At 40.2% G+C, this 18,299-nt stretch overlaps 1 protein-coding gene across 2 annotated transcripts; it reads left to right on the top strand.

The window, feature by feature from the left end:
- The first annotated feature begins 3,488 nt into the window (after positions 1-3,488).
- cdhr1a (cadherin-related family member 1a) lies at positions 3,489-16,723 on the top strand. 2 transcript variants are annotated; one of them, XM_076743137.1, is made up of 17 exons: positions 3,489-3,626; positions 4,353-4,448; positions 4,948-5,093; positions 5,198-5,248; positions 5,369-5,458; positions 5,628-5,714; positions 6,433-6,549; positions 6,958-7,101; positions 7,798-7,876; positions 7,954-8,054; positions 8,301-8,504; positions 9,259-9,411; positions 9,546-9,710; positions 10,718-10,785; positions 13,022-13,250; positions 13,341-13,598; positions 14,826-16,723. In XM_076743137.1, the coding sequence occupies exons 1-17, from the start codon at positions 3,548-3,550 to the stop codon at positions 15,387-15,389; spliced, it is 2,631 nt and encodes an 876-aa protein (XP_076599252.1). In that variant the 5' UTR covers positions 3,489-3,547; the 3' UTR covers positions 15,390-16,723. The 2 variants fall into 2 exon arrangements, with proteins under 2 accessions (XP_076599252.1, XP_076599254.1); XM_076743139.1 differs by having other exon boundaries at positions 14,039-14,936.
- The last annotated feature ends 1,576 nt before the right edge of the window (positions 16,724-18,299 follow it).

Genomic DNA, 18,299 nt, shown 5'->3' with positions numbered 1-18,299 from the left:
AGTCTCTCTTTCTATTTTTGACCTGGTCAATTTTCCAAGTAAGCACCAGAATTTCTTTTGAATGGGTTTAACCAAAAAGAAAAAAAAAAAAAAAAAATGATTATGAAGGTTGTATTTGGTTTTAAGCAATCCAAAAATTAACTTATAATTTTAGCTGGAGGAAACATGCAGTTGTCAGGAAATGAAGAGATGTGACTGATAAAAGATTAATATAATGATGCTTTTGATATGGGTGTATTTTTGGTATAGCTGGGATTCTTGTAATCCTAAATGTTCCTGATGTCTCAGTGATAAACGTCATTTGGTAGTCTACATGTTTGTTTGACATTTTTATGGACCCTCACGTTTCACAGACATGCACAGGACCGGTGCCAAACTAATTCTACTTGCAGCTCTCTCTGTCAACATCGCCTCTTGATAAATGGCCAAAAACGTGCTGGAAAACTTGAACCTCGTAGTGTAATCATACACAGCAAACCCAAATGTTGCTGGGGGAAACATTTTCTCATATAATAATTCCACATCATTTGAAGAACATATTAAAAACCACATTTAAATGCTTCAACTATGATTTTCTTATGATATATTAACTGACCAAATGTGGAACAAAATTGCTTCTTGTTGTTTATTTGTATTTTTATAACATACTATCTCATATTTATTGAAGCCTTTTTATAAGTTTTTTCCTTTCTTGAAATATAAATGACTGCTTCTTGCACAAAAGTCAAGGAATGGCATTTTTATTTATACACAGGATAATCCAAAGTGCTTGATGTCTATATTTAAGATAGTTTGAGAACTCCTGGAAGCTCATTCCAGATATTTACAGCATAGTAGCTAATAAAAGCAGGTTCACCATGTTTGGATTTAATTCTAGGAACAACCAGCAAACGGGTGCCGGCTGGCCTGAGAGGTCGAGCTGGTTGATATTGCATCAGAGCTTCCTTCATGTGTTTTATCAACTCAGCTCTTTATTTACGATTGTCTCATGATGTAGAAAAGAGGGAAACATACATGTTTCAATCTCTGGGTGATGTCTTTTAAACTCAGACCGGCAACACAATTTGAGACATCTGAGTGGCTGATTCATACTGATACAAATATTTCAGCACGTTTAGACTGCAGGTTTGGCCTTTCCTATTGATGACAATAATCCAAATCAAATGCACATGCAAGCTGAAGTGCTAAGCATCTCCATGAAATTTCCCTATGGGCAGCCTAATGGCTCTGTCCCCAACAGGAACAAAGAGGTCAGCATGTGTCGCTGTGATTGAAGGCATGGGATTAGAAACTAAGAAGATGACTACAGATGAGCAGTGAGCTTTTATCCCTGTGTTTTTTTTTTTTTATACAGTGATCATTGTGTAGACACTTGCACGTATGAGCTTCAGTGACTGGTTTTTATTACAGCATGCATGCACTGACACACGTCTGAAGGTTTTAACATTTTAGACAAAGGTCAGGTTCACTACGACAGATGATGACATTGTGAACTCACGCAACGCATGTCCACCAGTCGACTCTGTGGCTGCTTGTAGCAACATGTGTGCTAATTGTGCTTTACATTTATGTCTGATGGAGCCTGTGTGACCACAGACAGGCTCTGTGCATTACAAGATGAGGAGAGATTAGAGCACAGTGGGTTAATCTTTAGGCCTGCCATCTGCCAGCACCATGAGAATTAAAGCAGAAGCCACGGTCCCACCGACAAACAGAAGTCACCTGACAGGTGATCTTTTATTGTGTGGCCATCATGTGAAACTTGTGCTTCAAAGGGCATGAAAATCATTGATGTGCCTCTGCATACTTTGGACTCCTTAGATTTCCAATCTGAAAAGTCTGACTGTGCATGCAGGGACTGTGTCTGCTGCAAGAGGTCATTGATCTTGAACCATACACTGATTCTCTTTAAAATGAATATTGGTGGTTTTCATACTGTGTGCGGCAACTTGCAGCTTTCTGAAAACAAATTTCATGCAGCCACGGAGCTCATGATAAATACTGTACATTCTACCAGCACCACTCAGATTATACAGTAGATTTAATATCAGTATGAGAATGGACTGTAGAAGGTTTATTCATGTGTGTAAATCCTCTTGCATGCAACATGTTTTAATGGTGTACATACTGAAGGCACCATACAATTGTTTTGTTTGTGTAGCTTGGCATATTACCACTTCAGTAGAATTGGCAAAATATCACTACTGTAATGATTTTATTTTTCCAGTATCTGTATCCTGGGTTGATTTTCCATCCCAAAAAATGTTTTGTCTGTTTGTTTTTGTGTATTTATTATTATTATTTTTTTTTAATGCAAATCATTTTGTATTCACTTATGAAGAAAAGAAAAAGGATCAGTGGGTCATTTGAGCTGCATGTCCAGATGAAAGAAAAGGTTTAAAAACTAATGAGTTAGTTTTTAAGACGTAGACAAACCAGGGTTGACATTTGTAGAAAGACGATCCCAGTCAAATGGACCACTGTGTTAATATTATATAACAATTGTTTGCAAGAGTCTACCACTGGGTGGCAAATAAGATTATCAAACAAGAAGATTAGACAGCTTCAGCGCCCAAAATACCACTCAAAAAGTCCCAGAAAGACATCAAGTTAATCACTGGGGGTTTTTAATTGAAGAGAATATGGCAAGAAAAATAGAAAGGAAAAAAAAGAATGAAAGAGGTGCTTGTTGTTTCTCATTATCCTTTATTTAGATGTTTATTTCATCAAACAGGAACTATAATCTCATCAGATCATTCACTGCCGCCATCAACATCATCCTCTATTTTATGATTATCCTATTATTGAGTCAATAGTGGAGTTTTTTTCCCCCCTTTTCTTAATGCAGCAGATGGTTGTGGAGTGCATAGCAGATGGCAATGCATACAATATGGGTAAAACACTGACCAGTATAATGGTGTGGATTCTGCATCATTTTAATCTGTCTGCTTCATCCATGACAGAGTTGATAAAGATTAATTTAAAGGGAAGATCATAGAAGTAGTAACAGACTTTCTATTAGTTATAATTCAGTGTAGACTGTGTGGCTGTTAATACAATAACATGTAAAAACAAGCAAAAATTATTATTCAAAATAGTCATGAAATCATACGTTTTAGGCTTTTATGCAAGTTTACATCCTGATAGCAACATTTTCAATGTAATGAAATTATTGCAAATACAGTATTTGTATCAGACTGCATGACATGCATAGCGTTTGACAGTTTAGCTTTCATACCTTCATACACAAGCATCTCTTCTGTTACGGTATTAAGAAATCATCAGAAATGTAATGTATACCTGTCCATCATCTGCAAAGTTGTGGTAAGTCCTGCTTTGTCTGCCGTGCTGACAGAGCCATCTCCTGTGGATTGGTGGTTGAAGAAGCCCAGTTGGACTGAGGCGGCCCAGCAGTAACTCTTAAGATGAGTCATTGGATTAGCATGTGAGTATCTGCCTTTAGCCTTCTCCAGTAGCCCACAAACACCTTAAGAGCTGCATCTCGTGCACAGGACTCCCGACGGAGCCGTCTTCATGTTGCAGTTTCATGACTTCATTCTTTAGGATGAAGAATGTAAAGATATCACATTTGCCTCTGGTTTTTGTTTTTGTGCATGCCTGCTTTGGTGAGTTCCACATCTTAATTCTCTTCTTACAGTTGATGTGTTGCTGTGATCAGACTGTGAATACTGTTCAGATGCCTTTGACAGCCCCTGGGTTGAGGATTTTCTCAGTTTATACCTGAATTCTACTCTGTTTTCAGTTCATTCATGTTCTTGCCCAACATGGTTACTTTCTCTTGTAGGTGAAAGTCAGTTTATACTTTGGGTAACTATGATACTAATTGATTTGTTTGATTTATAAAATTTGGTTTCAAAAGTAATGTGAAATCAATATAGGTTTTCTTTTGGAAAAAAAACAGTATTCATCCAAACAGACCATGATATTATAAATAAAAGCAGTATTATTTCTACCACCAGAGATCTCAGGTCTATGTATAGAGAAGGTAGCTTAGGTTGACGTAACTCACCTCTAATCCCTGTCAAAGATACACAGAAAGCAGGGGGCGTAGGCACTGTGTAGATGAACAAGCCGCCAGTGACAATTACGAAACAATGGTAGACATTAAATCATAGTGTAACAGCGGCAAAAGGCTGGCTTAGCAAACACTGGCTACCATGAGATACTGCTCATACCAGGCCAGTAAGACTGCTGCAGAGTTACTAAACTGATTAATGTTGTGTTTTTATAAGTTATCAATTCAACTTTCAAACTGTGACAGAATGTTATTTTCTTCTTTTAAACATAGTTTTCATAGTCATTCAATGCTGGTTTCGTGCCTCTGTCCTCAGCACAAGCAGACTTTGCACCCTATTTCTATGACAATGGACCCTACAGCCACAACGGGAACCTGGCACTGTTCAGCCTTTCAGAGGACACACCTGTCGGTGAGGTCAACCTCTGACATACAGCACATTTAGCGTGGACAGCTAATAGGCTGCTGGAGCAACAAAATGGCACGTTTTAGTTGCCAATATCTGAGAGTCCAGGATGGTAAATTGTCTTTGATAGGTGAACAGATGTTATGTGGCATGTACACATCCTCACACTAACGTGGTCATCTGCTGGTGCCACCTGTTGATGTGAGGGACAGTCTCCTGGCTGTGAACATGGTGCAGCTGTCCCTCCACACCTTCCGTCAGTCAGTGTACTTACTATACTGCTGCCTGCTGTGTCTCAGACTTGTTTGTTCCACAGCAATTTTGACCAAACCTGGACTGGTGGTCAGACGCTGGTTAATTATGCATTTGGGTACCAGTTTTATTAAGTGTTCTTTTACTCTTAAGTGTATGATCTAGAAAAGAAATACACATACACGAGCTGTCTAAAGCAAAGGTTTTCACACAGCTGAGGCTAATTTCACTGAATTAGAACGTTTTTCCTCAGGCACACAGATCTATTGTCTCAATGGCACAGACCCTGAAGGCCAGGAGGTGAGGTATGGCCTTTCCTTTGACCCAGGCTCAAAAGAATACTTCAGGGTTGACCCTGTATCCGGAAACATCACATTAGTGGAAGAGCTGGACAGAGAGGTAAATTCAACAGAGGCCTGAGTGGACTAAGGATTTAAAGTTTTAACATGTAATCTTTTCATCATGTGTGTCTTCATACTAACTTTGTTTCCACCTCTGCTCAGAAACAAGATTCTATAGATGTTCTTGTCAGCATCACAGATGGGCAAAGCAAGGTATCAACACCTAGTTTAATAAGTGATCATGCCATTTAATGCCATCCCCTTTAATGAATCAAACTAAAATAAATATGTTTTCTGTCTTCTTCTTCTTCTTTGCTACTTCTTCTATTTTAGGTTGTGGAAAGAGTCACAATATTTGTGATGGATGCAAATGATGAAAAACCTGAATTCCAAAACATGCCGGCGATCATTGACATACTTGAAGTAAGTTAATACATAAGTGTATTCTTTATGCTTGTGCAAGTGTCTGCAAGTCCCTCCACATTAAAAGGCTGAATAGGACTGTAAAAATATGAAAAGTAAATTTGTGTTGCATCATGTATCAAGCCCCATATGTTGTGACCTGAAGTGCTTTCTGTGTTGCATATTTCAGACAACTGAGTCTGGCAGCAGCATCTACAAAGCCGAGGCAGTGGACAGGGACACAGGCTCAGGTGGCTCAGTAACCTACTACCTCCAGGTATCACTCAGCAGCTCCCTCTCACATCCCATCCACCCTGACTTCTGCAAAAACAAATGAATACAATATGTAAATAAGAAATAAGCACAAATGTTTTTTTAAATGCTCCTAATATTAAACTGAAACTGGTAAATTAATCTGCATTTGACATAAATAATATATAGATCTACTGATAACAAGGCTAACATCAGCTAGATTCTCCAATGCTTGTGTGCATCTGTGCATGTGCCTGAATATGCTGGTATAGTTACGAGAAAGGGGATTAAATCACAATTACATTTGTGTCAGGTATTGGAGGCTTAGAGTGCTGCTTTGGCTGGGGGGTGGCACTGGATGTTAGTTTGCACTTTGGACTATTAGGACCAAAGAACAGCTGGCCGGCAGTGACAGTGACGAGTCAGGCAGTGCACATCTGGACACAGCAGCTTTCACCTGCCTGCCCTGTCCTTGAGCATATGGGCTCTTTACATCCAGATGGACAAAGAGATAGACTTTATACAAGATGTGGCCTAATTCAAGTGGCTACTGAGTGTTTTTATGCAGCCATCTGACCACTCCATGATATCTCACGTGAGTGGTTGTAAATGGGGTTTAAGGGTTTCAGTGACAGGCTTTTACTAAATGTGACTTTATGTGTGTGTGTGTGTGTGTGTGTGTGTGTGTGTGTGTGTGTGTGTGTGCTTTTAAAATCCTGTTTTTGTCCTGTTCTCTGTTACAGAATCCTCAGTCCACTTTGTTTACCATCGACAGACATAGCGGTGTCCTCCGAATCAAATCTGGGGAAATGTTGGACTATGAGAAAACAAAGACACACTTTGTCACTGTCATTGCGAAGGTAATGGGTTTATTAAAACTCATCAATGTTTCTGCAATGCTAGAGTGTGCTTACATTTTCAATTTAAAGGAACCTTGTGGATTTTTTGACCACTTGTTGCACTAGCCAGGAAACGTAGCAATGTGCCTGCAAAAGGCAGAGAAGAAGAAGACTTAGTAACATACAAGGATGTAAACAATGCAGGTGTCACAAATACTTTAAACATCAGCCTTGAAAAAGTTTTATGAGTCAGGAAATATCTTACCAGCTGTAAAGTTCTCCCAGTTTAAATTACATTTAAACTTTCACATGTATTAATAAGACTTTAGACATATTAAAAACAATAAACATAACTATGGATAAAAACTCATTTACAGATTTTCTGTTTGGAGATTTAAATTTTAACTGCTTCAACTGCTTTTGTCTCAGGATGGTGGTGGTAATTTGAACGGCAAAGAGCAGTTCATGTCATCATCTGCTACCCTGACCATCAATGTGATCGATGCACAGGACACTCCGCCATCTTTTATTGGAACACCGTATTTTGGCTACGTTTATGAAATCTCTGTGCCGGTGAGTATGAAAACGTCCTTCAGTGAGATTCTGCTTTGACTGTAAACATGAGATTTTGTACAACTAATAATCATTGCTCAAGTCATTAAACATTTACTTATATACTCACAGTATGAACAAGAACCAACAACAGAGCCCTGAACCCAAGCCGGCATTATCTCATATCACACAGGTTTAATTGCTGGCCTTTACAGTAATGCCCGTGCTGCCCTCTTCTTAGCCTTTCTCACAGCAGGTGAAAGCCACATTATCTCCTCAGTAACAAAATGTCACTGCAGTATCACATCATAGAAGAGAGATTACACATTCTGACTTTCATCCAAAAGGCCGTAATTAGGATGCTGACATTTCAGCGTATCTTTGAAGACTCAGTGGAGTTCAGGTGCTGAGTAGATTTTGGTGGTATGTTTTGAGCTGTGCACCAGCCACAGGGTGACTGGATTAAAATTCCAGCTTTGACAATGTGATGCAACCAAATCCTGAGTTACATCATCTTAGGAGTGAGCGTTTATTGGCAGAAAAAATATGGTATTTAAATATATCAAGTGTGAGTTCCAGGAGAAAATATGAATACTTACAGTGTATTTCATAGCTGTGTAGAAGGTTAGTGATGTATCCTGGTTATCTAAACTTCCACAAGTAATTATCAAGCTTGCTTCACTATTTATTTAACATTTCTGATGATTTTTCCCACAGGGATCTGAAATATTCACAGTTTCAGCCAAAGATGGTGATGTGGGAAACCCAAACCCAGTCCGTTATTCCTTTGACGACGGTAAGCGGTTCACGCCAAGAAGATTAGAATGATTGTTGAAAAAAGGAAAAGTGCTCAAAGGTCTGTTCTCTCGCCAGGGGACGATGGTGTTTTTCACATAAATAAGACAAGTGGTTGCATCACCCTGCTGACTCTCCCCGTTTATCTGAAGAGAGAAGTCTTTAACATAAAAGTCAAGGTAAGTTGTGGTTAAGTCTTCATGCCAAGCACAGCCTGAATCCCCCTGTCAGCTGCGAGAGAGAGTACCCATTTGTATATGAATACAGGATATTCATAAGGGACAGATAGATTATACAGCCTATCATATAAAAGCACAGTAAATGCCTGGTCAAACTGGTGCATAAATTATCCCACAGGCTCATCTACTGACTACATGAATGATAAACGTGGGCTGACCAGCATGACTTTTACCCCCTGTTTCCAGGCATCAGAGGTGAGTCCTGAAGGTAGACTCCTGGACTACGGGGTGACCACAGTGGTGATCCGTGTGGTGGACCTGAACAATAATCCACCTACTTTCTACGGAGAAAACGGCCCACAGAACATGTTTGAGTTGACCATGTATGAGCATCCACCGGAGGGAGAGATACTCCGGGGGCTGAAAATCACCGTCAATGACTCCGATCAGGTTGGGGAGACTGTTATTATCCTTATTTGACTGTGATCAGCATAAAAAATATTCCATATTTTCAGTGATCTTTTACTGAGCAGGTATCAACTTTTAGCACTGATACAGTGTTATTGCCATTGAAAGCTGCCTCAGCTATCCAGGAGAGAGGGACACTGATTTTTATTATGTAATAACACTCATTTTCTGACCAAATTACATTGTTATCTAACGAGAAACTGATTTAATCAGCATTCATCGTGCCACAAAGCTGTGTTCAGGCTGGTGTCTGCCTTTCTGTCTATGAAATGACTGTAAGCCTGCTATTATCACAGGTAATCCTTTTAAAATTGTATGAATTTGAAAGCAAACCAGCACAAATTAAAAGGTACTCCCTAACTATGCCATTTGTCAGCTTATGCAAGTCTCTTTGTGATTCCAGCTCCCTGCATGAGCCTCGTCCAAATGGCTGACGTTCACCAAATGTATTTTCTGTTAATACTGTTACAACATCAGGGCAAGTTCTCTCTGTACAGTGATATTATGTTTCACCAAGAATATTACCGCTGCCGCTGATTTCCTATTGATTTCTCATACATTACAGTAATAATGAAAAGAAAGCTTTTATATTGATTGGATGGACTATATACTACATGGATTATGATCTATGTCTATTTGCAACAAATGCAGATTACTATAAATAGGTTCATGGCTGTTCAGTATAATGTAACAACTGTCATTTTCACTAATGATGATGTGTGTTGTGCTCCTGCAGGGTGCAAATGCTAAATTCAATCTGAGACTGATTGGACCAGGAAGGATGCTGCGAGTCGTCCCTCAGACTGTACTCAATGAGGCCCAAGTCACAATCTTAGTGGAAGACTCTGCTGCCATGGACTATGAGAAACACCATTTTCTCACATACAAGGTTAATCCATTGCGCACCACAGACTAAAATGGGATTAAACATCACAAATGCACATATTTCTCCATAAATGGCACCTGCATTTGTTCCATATTGCTCCTTTTCACTGATTTATGTCTAATCTCTCACCTCTTTAGCTACTTGCAGTTGAGATCGATACACCTGAGAGATTCAGTGCCACAGCGGACATTGTCATTCATCTCCTGGACACCAATGACAACGCTCCCAAATTCTCCTCAGATTACTACATCGCCAGAATTCCAGAAAACTCACCCGGTGGCTCCAATGTGGTGTCAGTCACGGTGAGCGAGCCTTCATCCTGTCTAAAAATACATGCCATCACCAATGTACGTCACTCTGAGCTAAAGAGGAATGCTGATTTGAACAAAATGCCCAAGAGAGCCATTAATTCCCTAAATGTAGACTTTTTGGGCGATGGGGGTTGGGATAATATGTGAAAATATGTAGATAAAAGCTAGGCGAGGTAAGCTGCCAGATGGCTATCACTTTCATTTTGTTGTGTAACACCAGATTCCCAGATTTTTTTTCCTAATGCTTAGTAGCACATGCAGCTGCAACACAAAAATATGTGCAGAAATAACACGAAGCCATGTTTACATAGATAGATAGATAGATAGATAGATAGATAGATAGATAGATAGACAGTTTTTTTTTTTGGATTATCTCATCCTTTGCCCTTGTCAGTTCATATGAGCCCTGCAGAGGCTCAAAGCAACAGGGAGGCTCGCTAATAAATCCTGCCCTTGCGTGAACACCACAGAGGCTCATTTCCTTGATCCCAGGCAATTTCAATCAGATAAGAGAACAGCCAACAAGTGACCTTGGACACATGGAGACAGCGAACAGGCATCCCTGCAGCGACAGACAGACAGATTAGCTGACACCCATGATGATGATGATGTTCCTATGACATCAAAAATCAGTCTTTATATAGCTGACCCCTATAACATCATGTTCCAATCCAGCACAGATTCATTCAGTTAACTGAGTCCATGGTGGCAGACAGTTTCTGCTTCTCTCATTCTCTTCATATATACAAACAAATCTAACAACAATATTTTGAGGTTTATCTGAGTCATGAGGTTGAAAGCAAAGAGAAGCCCGGCTTGAACCCAAAATAATGCCAGGAAATGGAGGAATATGCCTTAGCTTACTGAGCCACGCATTGCACTAAAACTCCTAAAGAGGAATCGCAGATTATTCTGACTGAAAGTTACGTTGAACTGACCTAATTTATGCAAGTGCTGCAACCAAACTCCTAACTTTTTTTTTCCCTGTTTATCTACAGGCAACAGACCCAGACTCAGGACGGTGGGGTGAAGTGAAGTTCTCTATCTACGGATCAGGGGCTGACTTGTGAGTATGAGAATGTAACTCAAACTGAGTTTTGCCAGGAGGATAGAAAGAAAGGTGACTCAGCATGTCCTTTAAGTTCCTATCCTTTTCATAACACTATTTTCTATCTAGACATAATATCTCAACCACAATACACCTCCACATATTCCATGACTTATGTTTAGTTATCAATGCTTGGCCCTGAATGCTCAGCAGTAGAAAAACAGTGTTCATAAAGAACATGTAAGGCATACTTCTCTGGATTCTTCTCTCAAGGACATAGTTTAATTACATTGCGGAAATTGAATTTGAGCCTGAATGTGACATTTTAATTGTAGACCACCCTATTATTATAATATGAAAACAAACTACAGCGAAAACACATCTGTCTGAAAGCTGCACAGAATTTTCACAGCAGACTTGTTTTTCATATTAGAACTTAGTTCTTTCTATTGCACCTAAGCACTGTAGTCCCTCAGAGGATTTGCTGGTATTTACTCTGAACTCATTTTTTATTAGATTTCCAGTGGAAGTCTAACCTCTGAGAAAAAGGCTCACTGTTCTCTCTTTGTGATTATAACACACAGTGTACCCACAGCTTGCCTTTCCTTTCAGATCACTACAGATAGTCTGGAATATGACCTACAAAGTCAGTGCCATCTCAGCACTGTGACTGTAATAGTTTTAAGAATTGTCTATTTTTTTTAATCACATTTCTATCTGCATGCCTTAGAGGACCAAAGGACCTGGATTTGGAAACATTTAGAACAGTAAAGCAAAGGAAATATGAGCCTGTAATGTGCAGCGCCACTGTAAACAGACAGATGTCTGTCAGTGAGGACATGTTGAATCTGTTCCCAATAAACCACTTGCTTTGTCTGATGAAATGTAGGTAGAAACTATTCTTTGACCTCTCAGTACAGATTTTGAGCTCTGTAGCGCTGAATTAGAGGAGATATGTGATGTCACATGACAATCCAGGATTTCCAAAATAAGCAGTGGAGAGAGATTTGGAACACTTTTATCTTGACTTATTTGGTCAAAACCATTTGGAAACGGCGTCACCTCAGATGTCTCCAAAATGCCTCTTTGAGCTTTGTCATGAAGCAAAACATTTCTACATTTCTGACATAACACCTTTTTTTTATAATATCTTGTAGAATACTTGAGTGTACAGGATCATGCAGTCGTGATCTTTGCCTGCTCACCCTCTGTCTTTGTTAATCCTCTAATGGGATTGGAGGGGAAAATAGACCGCTCTGTGCTTCTGACTGCTTTGCACCGCAGAGTCACTGTTGGGCAGCTGAACAAGTCAGTGAGGGAAACAGTCTAACTCCACTCTTGCTCTGCATGTTAACAGTTCAATCTTAAATGACTAAAGTCAATTGGAATCGGGCAATAGGCTGATACTTGAAAGGCATAGTTCAGCATTTTGGGAAATACAAGTATTTGCTCTCTTCTTGAAAGTTAGACTGACACTCTTATGTCTGTGTGTTAAGTCTGGAGCTGGTCATCAGGTGCTTGGCCTAGCTTAGCACTGTTTGTTCACAGAAATCTAAATATGACTATTTGCAGGACTTAGGTGCTGTGGCTGCTTTTGAGGGACAGCAGTTTAGCCATCTGCCCGGTATGCTACATCTGTGCCGTTTCCACGAGTTGCTGGCAACCTCAACCCTGAACAAGACAAGTCACTGACGCCAACTGCTGTTTGTCAGCACGTGACTCCCTGTGAAACCACAGACTGTTGTTGTAAAACTTAAACACATAAAAACAACTACATTTAAATGTGCTGGCAGGTAGACTGTTGAATTTTGAAGACGGCCAGGGCAGTTTCCCGCTTCATCCAGTCTGTCTGCAAAGCTAGTCCTAGAAAATAAAAAAAAGCAAATAAGATATTTCTATTGCTTTTATGTTTCAAGTGTTGCAAAAATATCTGGATGGAAAAGTTACTGCAATTCTTTGTAAACCTTTGCGCCTTCCAGGAGTAATTCAATCTACTCATCTTGAAAAAGCAAAAATTGTCTCTAAAGTTTTGACCCATCGAATTTAGGTTAGGGCTATTAGTAGCCTTATTAATAGCAAATGTAAAGGCCCAAACCCCCACAGTGAATAAGACAACCTAGACGAGAGTCTGACATTCTACCCGTGCCTCCACAAAGGCGGTCTTGAGTTTAATATGTTCACAAGACTATGGAGAGATGTGGCATTCATATGGTAAATCTGAATTATTTTTCCTAAATCTCGTAACCATTTACAGGTTCCTGATTCAGCCTGCATCTGGGATCATTTATACCCAGCCGTGGGCGAGCCTGGATGCGGAGGTGAGGTCCAAGTATAACTTCTATGTGAAGGCGGAGGACTCAGAGGGGAAGTACAGCCTGGCTGAGGTCTTTGTGACTGTCTTAGACCTGAACGACCACCCACCTGCATTCAATGACAACTTCCTCGAGACTACTATGGTGATTGGAGCACCGGTGAAAATCGAGGTAATTGTTCTTTTATGATTTAGTACGTCAGACAAAGTGAAACTTGAGAATAATGTCAGTACCATTTTGTTTTCATCCACATCTTCACAGGCTGTAGACGATGATGCAGAAGTGCCCAATAATGTTATTGAGTATGCCATCATGAAGGCTGAGCCAGACAATAACATCTTTGACATTAACGCTGACACGGGGGAGATCATGCTGAAGTCCTACATCAAGTCAATGGCCATCATTCAGAACATCACCAAGCAGAGAGACTGCACCTGGTCCCTGGTGGTGCAGGCCCGGGACCGAGGCCAGCCGTCATTCAGCACCACTGCAGTTGTCAAGATCGACATCACTGAAGCTGTAAGTCGCAACAAAGTAGATGAGTAGTGGTGTGCAACCATGTCTCCAAGAAATTCTGTTTATGTACAGCTAATTAGCCTTCATAATTCCTTTATGGTGACAACGCAATCAAATTGACTGCAAGAATACAGGATAAAACTATTTTTACTGCACTGCAGAACATAAAGAATGGCTTTGTTCTACTCAGTGAAATCAGTGAAAGTCCTGAACCAAGTGGTTGGCTGGAAATAGTGGAGCTGCAATTAAACTGTAAATAATTATTTGTTTAATTACTCCCTAGTATCAGTTTACATTCAGATTAAGTGTTGAAAAATCTGATCAGTTTGTATGTGGAGTGCAGCTTTTCTGCAGAACAAATCACATCAGCTATTCGCTTGGACAGCAGTCAAACCTTTGCAGTCTCAAAAAAACTCACACAAATGCAATTGTCATGTTTTCAGGTCAAATCCAGATTTTTCTCATACTTCTTGGGCCTCAGGAAACGTCCAGGGGCTGTGTTCGGGATTTGTTTGACCGTTGTCACCTTCGCCATTTCACTGACAATCTTCATTTCAACTCTTATATACTGGAACTCTGTGAAAAAGTCCCGTATACAATCTCAGGGCAAGATCAGAAAGATTATAAGGAGGCCTGTGTCATAAATGAAGCTTGCCTTGAGATCATCGGCACAATAGAGCTGTTGTTTTTACTCTGTGGTACCAAGAATTTGTGGCAATTCATTTGAAAAGGATTTTGTGGTAGAACAAGGCTGTGTCTGTAAAAGAGTACAGGAGCACAATATAGACTGTCCCCCTCAACATGTTCCCATGTTTTTTTCCCCCGCCTATGCTCACATTGTGACACCACAAACAAAAATATTTCTGGTTTTTCATTTTCACATCAGTTCATAGGTTCGTTGTCAGATGCTGGATGGTCTCCGCTGTGGGTTTCCCACTCAACCTCTCTGATCTTGTCTTGACAAAATCTAAACCAATAAAACAATGAATTAAAAAGCATAATCATTCTTTTTAGTGTGCTTCATCTGCAAGACATCCAACAGGACACGGAAAAATAACTAGTTTGTATACAAACAGTATTATGGCAGTAATTTATTTCTGGAGAGATTCAAATGATGAATACATGCAGTACTACAGCACACACACAGGACAATATTTAGAAGTTTATCATTGTGTGACAGACTATGACTTCACTCCCATGGATGTGAACTCTCCCTGTGCTCTTTTACAGACCCAACTCAGTGGGGGGCCTTTGGGATCATTTTTGATGCAGAGTAAAAACAAGCCTTTGCAAATCCTAGGCATGCTTGCTGGTGTCATTAGTCTGATGGTCATAGTCACAGTCGTCATCTCCACTGCAACATTCATGCGCAACAAAAAGTCCAACCGGATCCTGCCGAACCGCCGCGTAAGGAGGAGGCCACGGAACCAGCATGCCTGGAACTTCAAAAACCCCTTCAAGAAACCCGAAACTCCCGGAGAGAGATTCAGAGTAGAAGAGGAAGAGCGGGAGCCGGAGGTCATTGTGGAGAATGTCAACTATAATAACAATGTCAACAATGTTGTGAGACACTGGCCGCCGCCGCCCCCGCCGCCTTCCGCTCCATGTCTGCCCCCTCCACCACCACCCTACCTCCCAGGGGAGAGGCAGAGGGCGATACCTACTGTCTCAGCAACAGTGGCACCCAAACCTAAAAAGAAGCCAGTGATAACCAGACAGGACACTGTGAACAAAGCGCTGGTTTCAGAGCTCAAGATGAAACTGGAGCAGAAGAGGATGATGAAACATCACTAGGGCCCCTCAAAATAATCTCATTATAAGGTCCGTTTAGTAGCAGCCGTGGAGCTTTCATGCAGCAGATCCAGTCTGCCAAGTTTTCGTGGGAATGAAGACCAAATTTCACAGAAGCTTATGATCTTCTAGATCTAGACAAATGGATTTTTTAAATTGGAATATTGAACATGTTCGACAACTGTGCAGACTTCATCTGAGGATGATGAAGATCATATGACTGAGCTCCAGAATAGCCACTAAATGGACCTTGAGGTTAGATTTTGGAGGGTGATGTTTCCGAAGCTTAAGAATGAACCATGAAACTCAATCATTAATAGTGCTTTGTTTTTTAGTGTGTGCGTGTGTGTGTGTGTGTGTGTGTGTGTGTGTGTGTGTGTGTGTGTGCGTGTGTTTGTGTGTTTATGGTTGTGTATTACTCACGTTGTGGGGACATAAATCTGTTTACACATTTTGTGGACTCGCCTTCCTTATGGAGACAAAATGCAAGTCCTCATTATGCAAACCAGTAAATTGTAAGGTGAAGTCTTGGGTTAAGGTTAAGTTTAGGTTAGGGTCAGGGTCAGGCGGGGGGGGGGGGGGTTAGGGTTAGGGTTGGGGGGGCTAGGGTTAGGTAAGTCCCCAAGAAATAAATAGAGGTCTATGACATCTCCCCAAAAGTGATGGAAACATGACTGTTTGTGTGTGTGTGTGTGTGTGTGTGTGTGTGTGTGTGTGTGTGTGTGTGTGTGTGTGCGTGAATGCGTTTGTGTGTGGGTGTGTTTGTGCATCAGTGTGTGTGTGTGCATGTTTGTGTGTTTTCGGAAAGGTTAAATACACTGAAACAGGTAACTGTTTAACTCCCCGTGTCTCAATAATGTCATTTGTCACATGTGAAAATTTCCCGTCATGTGTCTCATCATTCACATCATGTTTTCAATTCATGACCATTCATTGTTTGTTTCTGGCTGAAGTTTCTGTGTCCTTTTGTAACAGATAAATTCCACCTTTTGAACCATTTGTTGACACACTAGTGGCTTTAAGATCCTCAACCCAGATCCCTTGTCGGGAATGAAGTCGTTCGGATTTCAACAAGCGAGACTGTTTATTTGGGATGCAACCAAGCTCCTTACAAGAGATTTCATGACACTTGAACTGACTAAAGAGATCAGCCGATGGAAGGGAACCAAAGTGATCACGTTAGGAAGACCTTTAATCCAACTGCGCAGGTGTAAAGCACCGTGTCGAGCCCCGTTTTGCAGCAATCACAACATGTTTATTTTCTGATTCGTGTTTCATTTGTTTACTACTGTACATTTGATGGTTTGTCTGTTTCAGTTTGTGTCTTTTTTGGCAAAACAGGATTTTACTAAGAATAAAATCACATCATTTGTAATTTCACCAGTGGTGGAAGAAGTATTTAGATCATTGTCCTTATGTAAAAGTTGTAATACCACACTATGAAACTACTAGAGTACTGCATTGAAAAGTAGAAGTACTCATTACTGCATGTAGAGTGTCTTAATAAAAGTAATTAAAGAGTATTACGTACCATAAAATTAAAATACTCAAATACAAGTTCCTCATAATTGTACTTCTGAACAGGACTTGACTAAATGTAGTTAAACACTTTCCAGCACAGAATTTAAATTTAGATGAATATGCAGTTTGATTATTGAATTATGCATTTTGAAACTTATTTTAGAGTTTATTTGATTCTGCAGATGTTCCAGCTGCCAGTGTGGTCTATCTGGTCCCAACCAGCTAAAACGGTCCAGGATTACAACACACAGAGTCCAAGACACTCAGATCATTAGACTGTAGCCTTGAAGACACTGTGAAACACAGAGAAACAGCTTAGTTACCATTAGCTTAAGACCAACACCTCCCTAATGAGCCCGCAAATATACTCTCCTGCCCCCTTCTGGAGTTAAAGGAGAAGCTGCCTGACCGCAGCCCCCCGGGTGAAAGACAAAGAGGGTCACTGTTCCCAAACAAAATGATACTGACTAAAATTGAAGCTTTTATGGCCTCAAGAGAGTTCCTCCCTGCAGACAAAGGAGATGAAAGAAGTTGGTGCAGCATGTGCTAAGCTAAAAAAAAAAAAAAGAACAATATGAAGAAAGCAGTGTATCCAAATACTGAATAACAGCTATGAAGAACAATGATAAAATGTATATTATGGGAGTTAGAAAGAGATGTATGAAGAAGGCCTTACACAACAATATTACATTTGCTGTTGTTTTTAGTAAAACCTCAACAGATGTTCTGCAAATATGTAATATATTATCCTGATACAAGCCCTTTGCTCTCCTTAGCTCCAATATCAATGTGAGCACTACCAATTATGAAGTTACACTGAACCACTCACTGGGTATTTGTGTAGACATCATGAGCAAACATGCACACTATTTCAAAGTTACATAAAACATGAAATTTGCAGATTACATTCTCTAATCCAAGGACCAACTTGTTCATCTTTGTGCAATATTGCATCCTTGGCTAAAAACCAAAAGTCCATCTGCCCTGATCTAGTTTGGACTGACAAGATGTGTGACTGGCATCGAACTTTCTGCAGCCTCAGCTGGCACATTTCACATGGTTATGATGACGCAGAGCCGACTCTGGGGATTATTTTTGTTTTTATCTGACAAAGTAAAAACCGCCTCCTAAACACAGTGACATTTTGCACACACCTTCATGCATGCTTTTCCACAAATGTGCAATGTACTGTTTTTTTCAGGTCAGTGCAGTCCTGAAGATTCTTGAGGAAGCAAACCCAAATATTAGGTCAAAATCATCACACACATAAACACAAAAACTTCTCAGTGTTGCAAGCTGTTAATGCTCTGAAATGAAATGAGGGAATATGAGGAGCAGCCCAAATGATCATGCATTATGCCATGTAAGAGGCAGCCAGGATTACTGGGCTAT

The sequence above is a fragment of the Chaetodon auriga genome, chromosome 11 (assembly GCF_051107435.1).
Source record: "Chaetodon auriga isolate fChaAug3 chromosome 11, fChaAug3.hap1, whole genome shotgun sequence".
Classification (NCBI taxonomy): domain Eukaryota; kingdom Metazoa; phylum Chordata; class Actinopteri; order Chaetodontiformes; family Chaetodontidae; genus Chaetodon; species Chaetodon auriga.
This window is presented reverse-complemented; position numbering and strand designations above follow the sequence as displayed.